The sequence below is a fragment of the Haliotis cracherodii genome, unplaced genomic scaffold, assembly GCF_022045235.1.
Source record: "Haliotis cracherodii isolate W230 unplaced genomic scaffold, xgHalCrac1.p SCAF_5, whole genome shotgun sequence".
Lineage (NCBI taxonomy): Eukaryota > Metazoa > Mollusca > Gastropoda > Lepetellida > Haliotidae > Haliotis > Haliotis cracherodii.
Genome location: NW_027266308.1, coordinates 9472073 through 9493752, shown reverse-complemented (window position 1 = coordinate 9493752; position 21680 = coordinate 9472073). Strand labels below are relative to the sequence as shown.

Here is a 21680-nt window from a genome sequence, read left to right as displayed (position 1 = left end):
ATTTCCATCAAATGCTTATTCGTAAGCTTGCCGTATAAATAACGTGACAGTGTTTCCGATGCCACCCAATACTGATAATCACCCATTGTCCCAATCAACAGAGCTTTTCATCTGTGTGACGCGAGAATGGACTGTTCTGCAAGAAAAATGGCCACTGACATCTGTAGCAGAAATTGTTGTACAGACGAAGCAAACATGTAAAACGTTACAACAAGATCCGCGATGCATGGAGAACTCTTTTCCAGGAAGGTGACATGCGCCAGATGCATCTGAAACGACCAAGATTCAACTAGAAGCGGGGACCTGCAATTATTGCTGTACAGTAGCCATTGCGATTCGCCGAAGCCTGTTGAGTGTGTGATAACGGCCCGGCATCAATACATTTGTTTACTTCGCTGAGCTGCGTTCGACATGGCGACCAGAGCAGCTACTTGTAAGTGACGCTTTAGATGTAGAGAACACGGTCTTTGGTACCTCCAATGGTTTGTGTGGTGATAATCATTTTAGTACCGTATTTGCCGTAATAATGTAATTTAGTACCGTATAATATAATAATGGCTAGACTGCTTAGAAAACTGACAAATGGGGCGCTTATCAAAACCGTACGCAACGTGTCTTAAATTGTTTTTCATAGATTGTAGTGTAAACTCTGTTCCAACATCAATGAAACTAATACTTTTTCGATATTATGCAGCTGATCAGTCACGATTAAAATACCCTTTTTAAGCTTGTGTCCTGTTAATAATCTGAAATATATATTTGTTTGTTGTTAAACGACACACTCAGCAATGTTCCAGCTATATGACAGCGGTCTGTAAATAATCAAGTCTGGACCAGACAATCCAGTGACTGACATACATACATACATACATACATACATACATACATATACGGAAGAACATAGATGGATTTTCGTGTAAATGTTTGGTCTTAGTACAGCACGCTATAAAGATTACTTTCAGACTGGCCAAGAATTTGGTAGGTGGCGTTTATTGCAGCTGGGCACTTAGTGCCACAAATATGGTATTAATGATTATAAATAATAAGTATCAAATTGTTGGTCGTTGCAATACAAGCAATATGTAAGAATAAAGCACAGGAGTGCTTATGCATATGCAGACCACTCTTGTGGCCCTGACCAAAATGTGTCAATAATAACCAACATGATTAATATCTATGAACATGACAGAAAAAAACCCCAATATATCCACAGTTGTTTTGGTTGATGATTGTGCTTTAAGGGTGCCACAGTTTTCTGTGTCCACTTAGAGAATTAATCAACATTGCTGCCCCCAAATTTGACAAAGCCCCAGTTTACCACTCAGTTAATTCCTCTGGTCCTTGAGAACATTGACCAGAATTGGACCAAATGCTGGCACACTCTGACGCAGCACTGAATGTCAGCATGGTTTTATTAACCCATTCAGGCAGTGCATCATAGCACCAGATTAAGACTAATCTTTAAAAATTGAAAATTGAAAGAACTGTTGTTTAATTTGATTATGTCTATTTAACCATCACTCATTCCTGCAGCAGTTTGTGAAAAGTAATCTGTGGCTGGGTAATTTTTGTGTAAAAATATATTGGTTCAATGAAGACTGGGGTAAGAAATGAATTTGCAACCACATGACCCCTATCTTGTTTGAAATGTTGTAAATTTGTGCAAAAGAAAGTGCATCAAATCATGTGAGCACCTTCATTAAAAACATTGAAAGATTTGGAAATGTCTGTTAAAAGCATCGGTACATATGTTTTACAAATCCTGTAATTGATCAAAATCTGCATGACAGTTTACGAACCAGATGTCAATTTCATTACGCAATTTGGATTGGACTATGCATAGACTCGTTAGTCCAGCCAAACAATAACTTCCTAATTGCAGTCTAGTAGGGCTGGGACGGGTAACTCGGGTACCCTGGTCGGGTGGGTACTGAGTAAGACCCAGGTAGCCACAGGACTACCCGGACCCGTGGTTAGTCATGGGATATATTGTTTAAGGACAAAAATTATCAAGAACTCTATGGTTACACTACAAGTCACTAATGTTCGCATTTCTTTCTGACTAAGCACCCCTGCCTTCTGATTTTTCATATATTTGAATAAAGATATAACTTAAATCAGCTTCAGTGTACATGGTGTATGAATGATCAGATTATTTAATACATGTATCTAAATACGTTTTGCCAGGGCTATGCTAAAAATGTTCCCAATCGGACATTTTGAGACATCTCCAGAGACCTACAGTAGGTACCCAGGTAGGGTCGGGTAATAGGGGGCTGGGTACCCGGGTAGTCAATTTGGACTCGTCCCAGCCCTACAGTCTAGTTTGGCAAGGATTTGCCTTTTATAGTCAGTTAACACCCTTGCCTCGGGAAGATGCTCAGTACTAGACCTGTGAAGATTCTGGGGTAGAATAGGTCTTCAGCAACCCATGCTTGCTGTAAAAGGTGACTATATCCTCGAAAAAGGCGACTTACAGGATCGGGTGGTCAGGCTCGCTGACTTGGTTGATGGATGTCATCAATCCCAATTGCTTGGATTGATGCTCATGATATCAATCACTGGATTGTCTGGTCCAGACTCCATTATTTACAGACCGCCGTCATATAGCTGGAATATTGCTGAGTGCGGCGTTAAACAACAAACCAACCAACCAAACTATTCCAGCACAGGCCGACCTTTCGTGTCCATCAATACAAATACCTACAACTAATTTCCCAACAACTACCGGATATGATAACACACAAGTGACATGATAGGTCAGATGGGACACACAAATATCAACATTGAAATATTGGTCAAAAGATTTGTTTTAAACATGTATATTTTATTTGCAGTCACATCCAAGATTCGGAACCTGAAGGATTACCACTACCGGATCACCAACAACCTGACACCCCTCCCCACAGGATCAGACATTGCCAACACCCTCAAATACTTCTCCACCACCCTGCTCAAGTTAGTCAATTGGCTTTTTCTTGGTCACAGTTTGTATAATTCTTCACTTGAAGTATGCATATACGACGTGCATTTAGTCAGTTTTCTTATGGAAATGCACTGATAGTATCACCAGCACAATATAAATAAGCTCCCCCTATCATGTTTATGTGTCTGATGTTATGAGGTTGTCAGCACTGCACATTGTAAGTCAGTGTACACTGCCTGACAAAAGAAAGTATACACCTATGTGTGATGGTGGCTAGAAATGAAACAAACAAGACATGGTTATTTGACGGTGATGTATTTGATGCTGATATCATGGTTGTGTTTTAGACCTTGGCTTAAGTCTGCACTGTTTCATCTAGTAGCATTTCTTAACGTTTGTTATTTCTTTACTCAGATTCAATTTTCAAGTGTATTTTATCTTTTGCCTGGCAACCATGGGCAACTTAGGTGAGAAATATTAGCTATGGTAAAGTTCCGCTTTTAGGCCACACCTTTTCAATTTTATGTTTCATGGATTTATACCAGCTTCTCCGCACAAGGTTGGTCGAAATAAAAATAAACAGCTATGTCAATCATTTATGTATTTATATGAAAGTCATAATGCCAAGGAGTTAAAATTGCAGCTGGCTTCTTGAATCACTGATAGTGATGTAGACATGGCATTGATATATTACATTTTGTATTTTATGAGAGGGTCTATATTACCAGCAGGAGACATAACAATGCTTTTCAGGAGGGACGGCTGGCCTGTGAAGCGAAAAATAAAAATGTGTGGCCTTACTATCCAATATTTACCATGTTTACCATGTTTTCTGGTTGCTGATAGTTACACAAAGCTACAGTTCCCTCGTACAGTAACCATCAATGACCTTGGTAACGTTTAGTGTGGTCCTGTTATTGCACCAGCCCACAACAGCGTTCCAAATGCTCACTGAAGATGTCAGTAAAACTTTGTTGTTTTCCTATCTATTATATTCAACAGGATACAGTTACATTCAACAGAATATAGTTACATTCAACAGTATCCAGTTACATTCAACAGAATACAGTTACATTCAACAGGATACAGTTACATCCAACAGGATACAGTTACATTCAACAGAATACAGTTACATTCAACAGGATCCAGTTACATTCAACAGGATCCAGTTACATTCAACAGGATCCAGTTACATTCAACAGTATCCAGTTACATTCAACAGGATACAGTTACATTCAACAGAATACAGTTACATTCAACAGGATCCATATACATTCAACAGGATCCAGTTACATTCAACAGGATACAGTTACATTCAACAGTATACAGTTACATTCAACAGAATACAGTTACGTTCAACAGGATCCAGTTACATTCAACAGGATCCAGTTACGTTCAACAGAATACAGTTACATTCAACAGGATCCAGTTACATTCAACAGAATACAGTTACATTCAACTGGATACAGTTACATTCAACAGGATACAGTTACATTCAACAGGATACAGTTACATTCAACAGTATACAGTTACATTCAACAAAATACAGTTACGTTCAACAGGATACAGTTACGTTCAACAGGATACAGTTACGTTCAACAGGATACAGTTACATTCAACAGTATACAGTTACATTCAACAGAATACAGTTACGTTCAACAGGATACAGTTACGTTCAACAGGATACAGTTACGTTCAACAGGATACAGTTACATTCAACAGAATACAGTTACGTTCAACAGGATACAGTTCCATTCAACATATTGGGTGTAGTCATCATGCCAATCATGGAAACCGGCAAATGGTTTTGGAACTAGGACGTAAAAGATTTCCATAATACTTTTTAATGTGTACTTTGATGGTGTTTGAGTCCTTGAGAAAATATACTACTCAAAAGAAGTTAAGGATCACCTGATTCTTTCATAATGGTAAAGTTAATCTGTCATGGCATGAGAGATTAACTATAGTAATATGAAAGAATCAGGTGATCCTTAACTTCTTTTGAGTAGTATATATTGACATGTCATGACATATTTGATGTAAAATTACACTAGTTCTGAATATACGAGGCAAATGTATATGGATTGTTGAAATCACTGCAGACACGATTAAGGCAGATGAGATTGAAAGGTCATCACCGTCATTGTCTGAATGTCAAAGGAACGCTGTATCAGTACTTCTTCTATCCTATTACTTAACATGGTGAAGGCATCCTTGTAATCCCTATATTATATACCATGTGAGGTAAAGGATAGCACACGCCTTCACGCTTTTGTTGAAAGGGTAAACTCATTGGAGAGTAATAGCCTTGCAATTGGTGTTTACATTTTCAACCAAAATCTAGAAGTGTTTTATCCAACTGATGTCTAAATGCAGGCAATACCAGCAAGAATATTTCTTGGTCAGAGGTATATCCTGTAGAAAGTCCCAGCTAAGGATGACATAACTAAGGGTTTTTCAAAGTTATAAAAACTTCAAATGACAATGGGATGATGTCACTGGAGGGTTATACGATAGATGAAAGGAAACAATCTCAACAAATTGTTCAATATTTCAACAACTCCATTTTCTTTTGTCAGTGTGTTGAAGGATGTCCCTAATATTCCTGCGGAGAGCTATGGGCCCAGACAACGTGACAGCGTACGTCTCTCTGTGTTCCCCAACCTCAACTACTGCGGTCTCTACCACTCTGTTCTCAACATCATCGACCTGTTCCCCATGTCACAGATGGAACCGACTCAAGGTGGGATGTGATGTGCTTTGTGATGTTTATGAGTGTTGAATTACACAATTTCTTACATATTTTGTTGTGTGTTCATACTCAAATGATTTTGATGACTTTTCTGATATCGAAGGTTTATTTTTATGTATTTGCTCCTCACGATTGTTCAGTTTGGTTTGTTTGTTTGTTGTCAACTGCGCACACAGCAATATTCCAGCTACATGACGCCTGTCTGTAAATAATCGAGTCTGGACCAGACAATCCATTGACTGACATCATGAGCTTTGGGATCGATGACATGCATCAACCAAGTCAGTGAATCTGACCACCCGATCCCGTTAGTCGCCTCTTATGATGAGCAGTCGCCTATTACGGCAAGCATGGGTTGCTGAAGACCTATTCTACCCCAGATGTTCACAGGGCCCACAGTTTAGGGTGTATACTGTCTTCGTAAAGCGATGTCACATGTTAGTGTTACTTTGACTCCGGGATTGGTCTAGCCTATCTTCCTGAGGCAAGGGCGGTAACTGACTATAACAGTCCAGTTTCCACCCTTGCCATACAAGGCTAGAATTATATTATATTTTGGCCTGACTAACGAGGGTATGCATAGTCCAATCATAATTGCGTAACAAAATCGACATCTGGTTTGTAAACTGCCATGTAGATTTCGGTTGATTGCAGGATTTGCAAAGCATGTCTACCGTCAACTTAGCGTCAACAGATATTTTGCAAATAGTTTCATGTTTTCATCAAAGTGCTCATGCGATTTGATGCACTTCGTGAAGTAAGACCCATTTTATTTTATTTGAAGCATTTTATTTGAAGCAAATGCAAGTGATAGGAGAGGTGGAATCTGGTCAATAGGAGGGACACAGAAGGCACATCTCATATTAGCCACTGGTGGCGCTACGATTGAACCCAGAAATTCTAGCCCAGTTAGGCAAGGGTGGAAATTGGACTTTTAGAGCTAGTTAACTCCCTTGCCTCTGGAAGATGTGTCATGGTCCATGTAGTTATGACTAATGTTTTTGCTATAGACTGGTAACTTGAATTTAACTGAAAATACGCAAATGACAATATATTTAGTTGCACATTTTTCACTCCAAATTTTTTTCCCCTGATATGCTAGTAATGGGCACTGTATTTTAAACATGTTTTTGGTTTGTAGAAGGGGATTCTTTTCAAAATCTGTTCTGCTGAATCCTTTAGCTTGTACCACAACATTTGGAAGTGATAGAATTGTAACATTTTCAGACCACACAATGCTATGATTTATGTCTGTGTGCAGCTCTGAATGTGGGCGAGGCAGTGCTGAATGTGCTGGGGTGGCTGGTGCCCTTCCTGGAGCACGACCTGCTGGACTCGCTGCCCTACACCGTCGCGTCCACCCTGGCCATCTTCCCCGCCACCCTCCACAAGGACACCATCGACCTGCTCTGTACCAGGCTGCTGCCAATGACCCTCGGCTATGACGGATGCATTGAGCCGACCTACGCCAGCGAGTCGGCAGCCGCCATCATTACCATGGTTTTTCAGCATACTGAGAATGGGGGTAGGTTGCAGTTACAGCGCTTAGTAGAGGCTCCTTTTTAACTTGTTTACCAATTCTGAAACCATAAAAAATTAAATGTGAAAAAAGGCAATAGGAAAAGCAATATTTTCATTATTTGTGACATGCAAATTTACATGTCCACTTCAATTATATGCATACAGTATGTTAATCTGCAAGGTGATTTTTTACCAAGAACCAAAAACTTCATTTGAAATGTTTCTGTATTTTTTTCCCACCATCTTACAAGGATTGTCACAAGATGAAACAAAAACCAAAAAATTAAATAAATCTGTCCTTTTGTAGTACTAATTCCAGTTGGTAATTGCATCATATATTTAAAAAAATAATTTTATTGTCACTTCTGTGACTCTCAGTGGCATTAGTGGACCTGGCATCTGAATTCATTGTGCAGAGTTGCATCCCCTAGTTGTGCCAGGAACTGCAAGCGTGGGTTTGGTCCACAGATTCAACCTGATAATGACCCTTGGTTTGTCAGTACTATTATTATAGGTTTCACCAAAGTGGTAAGCTCTAGGGCTGGGACTGGTAACTCAGGTACTTGTGTCAGCTGGGTAGTGAGAAGGACCCGGGTACCCACTGGCCTACCCGGACCCGTGTTTTGTCACTTAAACACCATGATTGCACTACAAGTCACTAATGTTCTCATTTCTTTCTGACTGTTCACACAATACTTCTTATTATTATATATTTCAGTAAAGATGAAGCTTCAGTCAACCTGTCTACATGCATGACCAGATCATTAAATATGTGTATCTAAATACTTTTTGCCTGAGCTGTGGTAAAACATTTAGCAATCGAACATTTTGTACCCAGCTCTTGAAACCTAAAGCGGGTACCCGGGTAGGGTCGGGTAATAGGGAGTTGGATACCTGGGTAGTAAATTTGGACTCGTCCCAGCCCTAATTAACTCCACAACCTGCCTTCAATTTGGCTGTCACGCTGTGAAACATCTGACACTGCTAAGGATATCTCCTCACTGACCCTCCTGTATCCATCTTTATTCCAAGCTCAGTAAAATCAGATCTTAGTTCTCGCTATACCAGACAAAGACCTGACGACATCCCATTACAGGTCACGTCAGAATGACCTTTCGCATACTTTGACCGACCTGTAGAATGACTGACAAGAAGTCAACATTAGCCAATCAGAAGGCAGCTTTCTCGTGCTTTACCACACTTGTTTCAAACTGGTGACTACACTTCAAAACATATTTTGACAAATTCTTGATTTCAAATGTGAAAACTGAACAGAAGAACATTCTTGGATGGCTAATAGATGGCCTAGATATTATGGATTCAGTTTTGAAGCCCATAACTGTCATTCGGAATACCCTGTGTTAAAGTTTTCGAGGTTGCAAAATTAGAAAACACATTCCGATTGTCACTTTCCTGATCTCGTAAGCAACGCTTTGACTGGTCGAATGAAAGGTTATTCTGACGTGACCCTAATAGGATGTCCTCAGATCTTTGTTTAGCGTTAACGAGAACTGATTTTAATGAGATTGTGTTCATTCTTGTATTTCAGCCTTCCACTCCCAGATCCTGGAGTGTCTCATGAGCATGAAGAAGGACATTGTCAAGGTGGGCATCGTTACACACACCTGGGCCCCGTTCCACAAAGCCATCTTAGCGCTAACGTTATCGTAACTCCCATACTTTGACACTGGTTTACGATAGTCGTAGTGCAAAGATCGCTTTGTGGAACGGGGCCCTGTCCAATAGGCTTCTGTTAGGAGTTGTATAGATGGAGGCCCTTGGCACTAGGAGGAATGTGGTCTTCGAATGAGTAGAATTCATAAACTGACATCTTGTTTTTCATTTAGAATTTGCTGTTTATTACTGATCAACATTCCAGTACATGTTTGATAGTGTTCATTGTTCAAGAATGATTAATTTATAAAATAAGTGTTGAAAGACTAGGAGTCCTTGTCGTAATCCGAATGTTAAACATTATGTTATTTTAGTGTCTTCAAGAAAGTTTAAAGACCTCAGAGTGCCCTTTAATTTGTTTGCTGTTGTTTTACAACGTAGTCTTCTGTATTTCGGCAGTATCATAGCAGCCTGCAGGTAATGAAATCTGGGCCAATCGAATGAGTTGGGTATGTTAGGAACGCTTCCTACGCTCTCAGGATAAGATACATGCTATCAACCAAGTCATTGACAGCCAGAGCCTCTTACAAGCTTGGACCTATTGCTCCCAGTTACCAATGGGGTCGTTAGATTGATGAATAATAAAAAAATATGTAGAAAATTGTAGTGAAAACAAAATATGTATTACACTGAGATGTCTTGTTCTGTGCAGGATGTTCTGAGCATCATCGCTTACGGTCCACCTGCTGCCAGGGCCCCCGCCGCCCACCTGCTGTTTTACTACTGGCCACAACTCAACCCCTCCCTCAGTGACCGCAGGGGGATCCACTACAAATACTGTGGTAGGTGGGGTACAGTCATGCTAGAAATATGCTAGGGTTGAATATGTATTGAAGACTGGAGTTGTGCCAGTAAAATATGCATATACACTGAAATCACCGATGAATTTACAAAGTATTCTGACTATCCCCGCCACAATTTTGGGCGGGGATATAGGAACGGAGTTTGTCTGTCCATCTGTCTGTCCGCTTCTTAATAGGGACAAGTTTTCTACAAAGCTATTCAAGTCAGAGAAATGAAATTTTATGCACTGATGTTACGGGTCACAATCTCAAATGAGTTTGAAAATTAATTTTTTACAGAGTTATGGCCCTTGCTCCAAACTTTTCAACTTTGTGCATAGTGTGTGCAATGGTGACAAGTTTTCTTAGAAACTACTGAAGTTACTCGAATAAAAGTTTGCATACCGTATTTTCTTGAGTATAGTGCGCACCTATGTATAATGCGCACCCCCCTCTAGCGCGTTCAATATTTTGGAAAAAAAGAAATTTGAATATTATGCGCAGAAAAAATTTACACCATACCCTTTCAGCGAAGTCCGGCAAACGAACGGGTGCTGAGAAACTTCGTCAGTACAAATTCGAAATTTGAGATAAAAAATCACCAGACATGTTTATTTACCGTTTAAATAGTATTTATTATTCTGCTAGGCATTGTTTTATATCTAGGGATTAAGATTACCTTGTGTATTTTCTCGTAAACTAAGCCGGAAACAGCAATCAGCTGTACACACGTTTTCTTGGAATCGACCGGTGATTCGGTCAAGACACACCCAATGATATAACTTTATAGGATTTTTAATGCAAGGATCGGCAACAATTGTATCTGAAACTATTTTAATTATCAGGAATAATATATTCCATTATTTTCTTAATTATATGCAGCCTTTACTAAACATATTTAAAATAATAATAACCCTAAGCGAAGCAACTGATCGCTATTCCCGGGTATTATTTTTACATGGAACATGTCTGACCAGTCACCGTCAAGGCTCACGTGCACGTGAGCGCGAGAATTTCATGTTGACATAGAATCGTCAAACAAAAACAAATATGACTTTTAACGAGTCAAAGTATGTCATTTATGATATATGTATCCATTCTCTGTCAACTAAAGTTCGTTTCAAGGCGTCAATAGCGGTATTCTGACCGTGGTTGCTGTTAATAACAGTGAGTTGTGCGATCTTCCGATCGCTTCACACACGATTTCGCCGTAATTAATAAAAACAATATTATAAGGAATTTTGAATAAAATTAATGAAGTAAGTTACAAACATAAGTCCAGAAATACAAAGAACACTTTTTATAGACAGACAGTGTAATTACATAATTATTTTGCGTACTTCAGTATGGATTTGTTGACATGGTATTTCCGGTGTTTCGTGCTCACGGTAATGTCTTTCCATTGGAGGAAAAAACATCCAAACTCATAATTCGTGTGTAATGCGCACCCCCTTCTACACAGCTGTGTTTTTTGGAAAAAAAGTGCGCACTATACTCAAGAAAATACGGTACTTATTTAAGAGGTACTTGTCAAGACTGAGTCATTTTTTTCATAGTATGAGCCTTTTGTGTGCATTATTTTCACATTTTATTTATTATTCTGATGACATGAAGCAGCCGAAGTGGCTGTCTCTGTTTCAGGCTTCATAGGACCTTTTGGTATAGTTTATTTTCACTGCCATATAAACAGACAAAATTCTAAGGTGACCCATGGCGGGGGATAGTGATAACGCTGTTTTCTTTTGTTGATCGAGACATGTTCACAACAAACTATGACTTCTTGAAAATATGATTAAGAGTATCATAATCAGGCCTACCAATGAAAACCAGCAGAGAGCAACCAAAGTATGCAATATGTAGACACTTTGATAGAAACAGCCACACAAATTCCAAACAACACTTAATCCCCATAAAGTGTGCATGGGTTATGATTAAACAAACTGAATGTGTGCGTCCTTGGTTTGTTGCAGTCTCTGTGATTTACAGTAAAAGTGTTCCACCATCTGGTTGGTCTAACTGGTTTACTCTGGCTTTCATTGGTCGGCCTGATGATTCCTGTGTCATATGAAACCCTGTTTTGTAGCTGTTGACAGTATCATGGCTAAATATGGACAATGTTACACAGGTTGCTATTGTTTAATGTTTAGCCAATACAATGTTGCATACAGTTAACATTTGTGAAACACGTTGATCATCATGATGCAAAATATAGCTAAATGTCTGGTGCAGCTTTGAAGAAGCATCATTGCAACAGCTTGCATAAATCATGGGGTCAAGAAACATTGTACCATGAATTTAGAATTTACTTGTTTCTGATTGTCAATCAGAGGTATCAAATCACAATAACCACCTCTGATTTGATTTGTAAGACCACGGAAGCTGGCAATAAAAGAAAAAAATCTTCTTTTTCAGTCATAGCCGGTAGGCATTTTAAAGTAATCATCAGGATTACATGTAGGGATTACAATTGAAAAATGCAGATATGCCATTATCATAATATTCCTAGTATGTGTGGTAAAATATTTAAATCTACAGTTAACCATTGAAATCACGGGAGGTTTATCTCCTAATTAACTGTTGATTGTCAGTGTGATTAGCTTTATTGATGATATACATGTAAAGTTATTTTTGCTAATATCTGTGTCATGTTCAAATGCATGCAAAGGAATGGAATTCACAGGTAAAGTACCTACATTGTGTGTGTTCATGTGTAAATGTAGATCATAGTATCAGGTACAATCTTATCAAGTGTTTAAAGACTAGAATAAAACTTTTTGAACTTGAAATGTATTGGACCATCAAATATATATATATGATATAGTTTCAAAACAGGTTAGATGCAAGAATGTAATTTGCCTTTTCTTTGATGGTAACAATAAAAATATTAATATCATAGTTATGAGCATATGTCAGTCCGCAGCATATTGCACCATATATTATATATATATATAAATAACATGCTGATAACATAACTGTATTATTCAAACAATATCAGTTGATAAATCAAAACCTGACCTAAGAATGGATGTTTATTATGTTTGCTAAAAACTAAAACATGAAAACATAATAACAAAAAGTGTGTAATTATAAATAAATATTTATTTCAGCTTGGCCCCCAGTTCTTTGCCAGAGAAAGGACTGTGTGAATTCTAAAAACTGTCAAGCTGTCAAGGTTGGTTTGACATTGTAATAATGTCACTTATTATTTAGAGTGAATGAGTGAATTTGGTTTAATGCCGCTTTGAACAGTAATTCAGTTATTACCGTCAAGCATGTCTCATTGATGGTTTGATGTCACTCTGAACAGTATTCTAGTTATATCACAGCGTGTCAGTTGGAGGAAAGCGTGAAGTGATGCAGGCCACAGACGTTTACTTTGGTGAAACCAACGAGCACGGCTGTGGTGCTGACAAACCTAGAAATATAATCAGGACAAACCTGGATTCAAATCAGGTTTCTGGCATGCCAAAGGGACGCAACTCTGCAAACATATTGCAGGGCCTCAGACGACTGGGCCACCTGTGTCCCTGGATGTTTTAGAGTGTTCACAGAATAACTGATGCTTGTCTTTTGAAGGAACTACTCTTTGTTCAGGTGACCCAAGTTTGGATTCTGGGGCGTAATTACATGCGACTAATGAATATAGGGTGGTAATAATCAATGACCTGGCAGATTGTTACCGTATTTTCTTGAGTATAGTGCGCACTTTTTTTCGAAAAAAAACACAGCTGTGTAGAAGGGGGTGCGCATTATAGACGAATTATGAGTTTGGATGTTTTTTTCCCCATGGAAAGACATTACCGTGAGCACGAAACACCGGAAATACCATGTCAACAAATCCATACTGAAGTACGCAAAATAATCATGTAATTACACTGTCTGGCTATAAAAGTGTTCTTTGTATATCTGGACTTATGTTTGTAACTTATTTCATTAATTTTATTCAAAATTCCATATAATATTATTTTTATTAATTTCGGCGAAATCGTGTGTGAAGCGATCGGAAGATCTCACAACTCACCGTTATTAACAGCAACCACGGTCAGAATACCGCTATTGACGCCTTGAAACGAAGTCATATTTGTTTTTGTTTGACGATTCTATGTCAACATGAAATTCTCGCGATCAAGCTGGTTCCATGTAAAAAATAATACCCCGGAATAGCGATCAGCTGCTTCGCTTAGGGTTATTATTATTTTAAATATGTTTAGTAAAGGCTGCATATAATTAAGAAAATAATGGAATATATTATTCCTGATAAAAAAAAATAGTTTCAGATACAATTGTTGCCGATCCTTGCATAAAAAATCCTATAAAGTTATATCATTTGGTGTGTCTTGACTGAATCACCGGTCGATTCCAAGAAAACGTGTGTACAGCTGATTGCTGTTTCCGGCTTAGTTTACGAGAAAATACACAAGGTAATCCTAACCCCTAGATATAAAACAATGCCTAGCAGAACAATAAATTCTATTTAAACGTTAAATAAACATGTCTGGTGATTTTTTTATCTCAAATTTCGAATTTGTGTTGACAAAGTTTCTCAGCACCCGTTCGTTTGCCGGACTTCGCTGAAAGGGTAAGGTGTAAATTTTTTCTGCGCATAATATTCAAATATTTTTTTTTCCAAAATATTGAACCCGCTAGAGGGGGGTGCGCATTATACATGGGTGCGCACTATACTCAAGAAAATACGGTAGTCATTTTATACTTTGCCCCATTGGTTTGCCAGACTAAGACTCATTATATCAACCATTGGTTTGCCTGACTAAGACTCATGCTATCAACCACTGGTTTGCCTGACTAAGACTTATACTATTACTCATTGGTTTGCCAGGCTAAGACTCTTGCTATCAACCATTGGTTTGCCTAACTAAGACTCATGCTATCAACCATTGGTTTGCCTGACTCAGCCTCATGCTATCAAGGGGCGGTCGGGGAGCCTAGTGGTTAAAGCGTTCGCTCGACACAACAAAGACCCGGGTTCGATTCCCGACATGGGTACAATGTGTGAAGCCCATTTCTGGTGTCCCCCGCTGCGATATTGCTGGAATATTGCTAAAAGCGGCGTAAAACCATACTCACTCACTCACTCACTCATGCTATCAACCATTGGTTTGCCTGACTAAGACTCATGCTATCAACCATTGGTCTGCCTGACTACGATGGTATCATTTACCAACCACTGTCCTCAGCTGGATTATTTCTGTCTGCAATGTTTAACAACACTCATTCACTCACTGTTGAAAAAGCTTTCCTGGATGAAAAGCATAATGAACTTCAGACTGAAACATGCTATTAAGCTGAAGGTACTTGATCTGTTCTACGTTTTTTTTTGTATGGCTTCCTTTGAAAGAGAACAATGTTTCTTTTGCTTCAGATGTGCATCAACCCGGCGCTGGCGATCCAGTCTGGCAACACGCCGCCGCCCCTGTACATCTGCAGTGACTGTGCGGAGGTGTTGAGGAGAGAGCATAGCGAGTACATGGTCGACCTCCTCCTCCCCATGACACACGTGTCCACCATCTGCGAGAATAAGGTACGCTGGGGCTGGGACGATACACCAACTGTGTGATCCGATACGTAGCACGATACGATACTTATCATGATACATGCATGTGCTCTTATCTGTGGTCCCAAAGCCATCTTTGTCATAGACAGGATGGCCAAATACCTGGCACACTGATGATTTACAGTTGGTAGTGTCAAGTATGGCACAACTGATTTGAAATATTTACGTTTTCACTACTCATTTTCATGTGTAATTAGTGTTTGGTTTAACATTGCTTCGTGTGCAATTGTGATAGATTGCAATTTATTAAGTAACAAATCGTGATCCACTGGTATGACAGAAATCCATCTTCCAACCTTCTGCTCTATCCACTAGGCCAAGGAGGCGGTCCAGTGCCTCAGATGTAAGTGGTGTTAGCTCCTGAAGTATTTGTGAAGCTAATCCTTGTCCAATTGACACACTGCCTCAATCTTAAGGATTTGTATATTATGTTTGCCAGAAATATAGTGTTTTTCCTATCGTGATGAAACATTAAAACAATTTGTAACTTGAATTACTTTATCCAAGGAGATATTTCCTTATAGTTTATTGTGAGTTTTTACAAATTAATAACAGTTAAATACTTCATAAATTTCAAATTTTTACAAACTCGTTACAAGTTCTATACCTTTTTGAAGGTAAATGGAGGCCTATGAATAATGGTGGTACATTCTTGTCATTATAACTCCTGTTGAGAAGGATGTGAATAACAAGCTCATATCTCCTTCAGAACTGCCGATCTGAGGTGAACCTGGCTGTGTGCACCTGTTTCTCTATTGAGTGTGCCAGCTTCAATGGAAACCGGCCAATCAGATACTGCCGAGCGTGTCATGAGTTTCGCCATAGCAACCAGGGAGGTCAGAGTCACGTGTTCCACCTGAGCATCCCTGACATTTGGTCATGTCTGCCAGAGATACAGAGGTACCTAATGGACGCCATCGTGAGGTAGGAGCATTTTGGTCTGCTTGAATAATCCTCTGTCGAAGCATGCATCCTGAAATCAGACATGACTGGGCCCCCTTCACAATGTGATCTTAGCGCTGAGACTATAGATACTTAAATATAGACTTATGACAGTCATACATCTTCCTGATGCAAGGGCGTTAACTGAATTTAAAAGTCCAGTTCCCACCCTTGTGGAACTTGGCTGGAATTTCCAGGCTCGATCGTAGTGCCACCAGTGGCTATTATGAGTTATGTCCCTTCTATGTCCAATCAGATTCCATCACTCATATTACTTGAATTTGCTTCAAACAAATGGGGGCATCCAGTCAAAAACTATCTGATCAATAATCAAGATCTATGTTGTAATAAAACATGAAAATATTTGCAAAATATCTGTTGGTGGAACACGTGGAATCCTGAAGTCGACCAAAATCCCCACGTTGAAATCCTTGTTGTTTACAAACCCGATGTCTAATTCCTTACGTGATTTTGATTGGATTATGCATAGACTTGTTTGTCCAGCCAAAATGTAACTCAGTAGCCAAGTTCAGCAAGGGTGGAAACTGGACTTGCCTCAGGAAGATGCAGTCATCTTTGTAAAATGGGACCCAGGTATTTACTCATATTTCCTGGTTATTTCCAAGGGTATGTGTTTGAGGGTTTAAAGCCTGTTTTTACAGTATCTCTTCTGATTAAGGCATGTCAGCTTCGTGTTCTACTGTTGAGTAGATGTTCACTGAGCATGCTCAGTAGGCTGTATATGGGTCACAGTCAGGAGGATCATGATGGTCAGGATGTTTTTGCTATGTTAATGTTACAATACGTACAGAATCCACCCTTAGGGTGCCTCATCACGACCCTAAGGTTCATATGCATCACAACTACATCTAATAAAGGCCCAAATTCCCCCAGTCTGTTGAAAGAGGCCCAGCCTATCGAGTCGAAGCGAATGGTTGAGATGGGCGAGGAACATCGTCGCCCCACCGAGGAGGAGGAGGACTTTGAGGTGGAGGAGGGTGGGGAGCGGAAGTTGCTGAGTCGGTACGGCATCTGGCTCCAGGTGGAGCTGTGTAAACCCCGGGAGGACGAGGATATACCAATAGTGAGTAGACGCTGCAGTTCATGATAGACGAGGATATACCCATAGTGAGTAGACGCTGCAGTTCATGATAGACGAGGATATACCCATAGTGAGTAGACGCTGCAGTTCATGATAGACGAGGATATACCCATAGTCAGTAGATGCCAATAGTGAGTAGATGCCATAGTGAGTAGACGTTGCAGTTCATGATAGACGAGCATATCCACATAGTGAGTAGACGCTGCAGTTCATGATAGACGTGGATATACCCATAGTGAGTAGATGCTGCAGTTCATTATAGATGAGGATATACCCATAGTGAGTAGATGCAGTTCATGATAGACGAGGATATACCCATAGTGAGTAGACACTGCAGTTCATGATAGACGAGGATATACCCATAGTGAGTAGACGCTGCAGTTCATGATAGACGAGGATATACCCATAGTGAGTAGACGCTGCAGTTCATGATAGACGAGGATATACCCATAGTGAGTAGACGCTGCAGTTCATGATAGACGTGGATATACCCATAGTGAGTAGATGCTGCAGTTCATTATAGATGAGGATATACCCATAGTGAGTAGATGCAGTTCATGATAGACGAGGATATACCCATAGTGAGTAGACACTGCAGTTCATGACAGACGAGGATATACCCATAGTGAGTAGACGCTGCAGTTCATGATAGACGAGGATATACCCATAGTGAGTAGACGCTGCAGTTCATGATAGACGAGGATATACCCATAGTGAGTAGACGCTGCAGTTCAGGGAGGACGAGGATATACCCATAGTGAGTAGATGCTGCAGTTCAGGGAGGACGAGGATATACCCATAGTGAGTAGATGCTGCAGTTCAGGGAGGACGAGGATATACCCATAGTGAGTAGATGCTGCAGTTCAGGGAGGACGAGGATATACCCATAGTGAGTAGATGCTGCAGTTCCGGGGGGATAAGGATATACCCATAGTGAGTAGATGCTGCAGTTCAGGGAGGACGAGGATATACCCATAGTGAGTAGATGCCATAGTGAGTAGATGCCATAGTGAGTAGATGCCTAATGAGTAGATACCCATAGTGAGTAGACGCTGTAGTTCACGATAGACGAGGATATACCCATAGTGAGTAGACGCTGCAGTTTGGGGTGGACGTGGAGATACCCAAGTGAGTAGATGCCCACAGTGAGTAGATGCTGTAGTTCACGATAGACGAGGATATACCCATAGTGAGTAGATGCTGCATTTCAGGGTGGACGTGGAGATACCCACAGTGAGTTTGCTAGGTCTTCAGTTCAGGAGATACCCACAGTGAGTGTGCTAGGTCTGCAGTTCAGGGTGGACGTGGAGATACCCACAGTGAGTTTGCTAGGTCTTCAGTTCAGGAGATACCCACAGTGAGTTTGCTAGGTCTGCAGTTCAGGGTGGACGTGGAGATACCCACAGTGAGTTTGCTAGGTCTTCAGTTCAGGGTGGACGTGGAGATACCCACAGTGAGTTTGCTAGGTCTTCAGTTCAGGGTGGACGTGGAGATACATACAGTGAGTTTGCTAGGTCTGCAGTTCAGGGTGGACGTGGAGATACCCACAGTGAGTTTGCTAGGTCTTCAGTTCAGGGTGGACGTGGAGATACCCACAGTGAGTTTGCTAGGTCTTCAGTTCAGGGTGGACGTGGAGATACCCACAGTGAGTTTGCTAGGTCTTCAGTTCAGGGTGGACGTGGAGATACCCACAGTGAGTTTGCTAGGTCTTCAGTTCAGGGTGGACGTGGAGATACCCACAGTGAGTTTGCTAGGTCTTCAGTTCAGGGTGGACGTGGAGATACCCACAGTGAGTTTGCTAGGTCTTCAGTTCAGGGTGGACGTGGAGATACCCACAGTGAGTTTGCTAGGTCTTCAGTTCAGGGTGGACGTGGAGATACCCACAGTGAGTTTGCTAGGTCTGCAGTTCAGGGTGGACGTGGAGATACCCACAGTGAGTTTGCTAGGTCTGCAGTTCAGGGTGGACGTGGAGATACCCACAGTGAGTTTGCTAGGTCTTCAGTTCAGGGTGGACGTGGAGATACCCACAGTGAGTTTGCTAGGTCTTCAGTTCAGGGTGGACGTGGAGATACCCACAGTGAGTTTGCTAGGTCTTCAGTTCAGGGTGGACGTGGAGATACCCACAGTGAGTTTGCTAGGTCTGCAGTTCAGGGTGGACGTGGAGATACCCACAGTGAGTTTGCTAGGTCTTCAGTTCAGGAGATACCCACAGTGAGTGTGCTAGGTCTGCAGTTCAGGGTGGACGTGGAGATACCCACAGTGAGTTTGCTAGGTCTTCAGTTCAGGAGATACCCACAGTGAGTGTGCTAGGTCTGCAGTTCAGGGTGGACGTGGAGATACCCACAGTGAGTTTGCTAGGTCTTCAGTTCAGGAGATACCCACAGTGAGTTTGCTAGGTCTGCAGTTCAGGGTGGACGTGGAGATACCCACAGTGAGTTTGCTAGGTCTTCAGTTCAGGGTGGACGTGGAGATACCCACAGTGAGTTTGCTAGGTCTTCAGTTCAGGGTGGACGTGGAGATACCCACAGTGAGTTTGCTAGGTCTTCAGTTCAGGGTGGACGTGGAGATACCCACAGTGAGTTTGCTAGGTCTTCAGTTCAGGGTGGACGTGGAGATACCCACAGTGAGTTTGCTAGGTCTTCAGTTCAGGGTGGACGTGGAGATACCCACAGTGAGTGTGCTAGGTCTTCAGTTCAGGGTGGACGTGGAGATACCATCAGTGAGTTTGCTAGGTCTTCAGTTCAGGGTGGACGTGGAGATACCCACAGTGAGTTTGCTAGGTCTTCAGTTCAGGAGATACCCACAGTGAGTTTGCTAGGTCTGCAGTTCAGGGTGGACGTGGAGATACCCACAGTGAGTTTGCTAGGTCTTCAGTTCAGGAGATACCCACAGTGAGTTTGCTAGGTCTTCAGTTCAGGGTGGACGTGGAGATACCCACAGTGAGTGTGCTAGGTCTTCAGTTCAGGGTGGACGTGGAGATACCATCAGTGAGTTTGCTAGGTCTTCAGTTCAGGGTGGACGTGGAGATACCCACAGTGAGTTTGCTAGGTCTTCAGTTCAGGGTGGACGTGGAGATACCCACAGTGAGTTTGCTAGGTCTTCAGTTCAGGGTGGATGTGGAGATACCCACAGTGAGTTTGCTAGGTCTTCAGTCTATGCACCAAGCAATAGATGAACAGTGGAATGGGCTTGAAAGAATTACGCCCATGTTATGAACCAAGATGGGGCAGTTTCTATAGATTCATAAAGCCAGTGAGCCACCTTTTTAAAAGAAAAGAAACATGGAAATGTATCAAGTTGGATAAATAACCATCATAACTGGTGTTTGTATGATTTCTCAGCAAGCAGTAATTCTTTAAAGCTCCAAATATTTCTTGGTTCAGTGTCACCAATGTATGGGCTGGGTTGGATGCTGGCAAGATGAATGTTAGACTCCGATGCTGTGTTTCAGGAGGTGCTGGGGCGTCTGCTGGGGATGATGTTCCAGTGGTTCGATGCCACCGCCTACCTTCCCAATGGTGAGAACATTGACACAGTAAAATGTTACGAAAAGACGTCATATGAATAGAAAGAACAATGTCTACAAAAGAACGTCAGTGCGCATGAAAGGACACTGAACTCCTAAAGGACATTGACAATAAAGAAAGCCAGATGGTGCTGCAACTTGTAAAACATTCCGAGTTTAGTCGACTTGTTCGGCCGCCCATAGATCCATGCTGTCGGAATCAGAGACTGGCCAACTGATTTGGTAGCCTTAACGACAAGCATAGATTGCAGGGGATGATGTATTCGGACCCAGAATCCCCACTTTACTAATTTATATGTGTAAAAGGTTCTTTGTAATGAACTGTACTATAGAAAGATTTGCCAATAATTTTGTTGGTGATTAATGTTGTACCTTATGTTTCAGACAATGTGGGCAATGCGCTTGAAAGGTTGAAGCCCGAGGTAAGATTATGGATTAGATGTTTCTTGATAAATGAATGAAATCGTAATCATAAGCCTTTCTTTTTAATCCCCCGCAACACGTTTTGCAGGGGTATTAAATGGACACTGTCTATCTGTCCGTGGAAGGTGTCATTTCTGGAGCAGATCTTGAAAACTTTACAATATTCCTTCACCAAACTTGGTACATTGGTAGGTTTAGTGTAAACTGGTGACTTTTGATAGTTTGGGCTTTTTTAAAAATATATTTGTTTGACTTGCCATGGGAACAACTTTGACTTGGGCTTGAAATGGTGGTAGTGCCTGTTTCTGGAGCAGATCTTGAAAACTACAATATTTCTTGGCGAGGTCAAGTGGTGTACAGGTGCTTTTTGATTGTTTGTGATTTTTTCAACAAATGTGTTGCGAGTTTCCATGGCGACAAGTTTCATATATTTATTCCCGACAAGTATTTACCATTGCAA

The 21680-nt window shown here is 40.9% G+C and overlaps 1 protein-coding gene across 6 annotated transcripts in view; it reads left to right on the top strand.

Annotated features, from left to right (window-relative positions):
• The first annotated feature begins 150 nt into the window (after positions 1–150).
• Positions 151–21680, top strand: part of LOC139442649 (protein unc-79 homolog) — a 72091-nt gene continuing 50561 nt past the window's right edge. For 5 of the 6 annotated variants that reach the window (XM_071223507.1, XM_071223509.1, XM_071223510.1 and 2 more), the window contains exons 1-12: positions 151–433; positions 2838–2958; positions 5506–5669; positions 6940–7203; positions 8749–8804; positions 9526–9655; positions 12763–12827; positions 15036–15194; positions 15937–16151; positions 17064–17253; positions 20723–20789; positions 21182–21219. In XM_071223507.1, the coding sequence (XP_071079608.1) occupies positions 412–433; positions 2838–2958; positions 5506–5669; positions 6940–7203; positions 8749–8804; positions 9526–9655; positions 12763–12827; positions 15036–15194; positions 15937–16151; positions 17064–17253; positions 20723–20789; positions 21182–21219 (1491 nt within the window). In that variant the 5' untranslated portion in view covers positions 151–411. Of the gene's footprint in view, positions 434–2837; positions 2959–5505; positions 5670–6939; positions 7204–8748; positions 8805–9525; positions 9656–12258; positions 12336–12762; positions 12828–15035; positions 15195–15936; positions 16152–17063; positions 17254–20722; positions 20790–21181; positions 21220–21680 lie in introns of those variants that run through there. The other variant, XM_071223511.1, reaches the window with a different exon arrangement.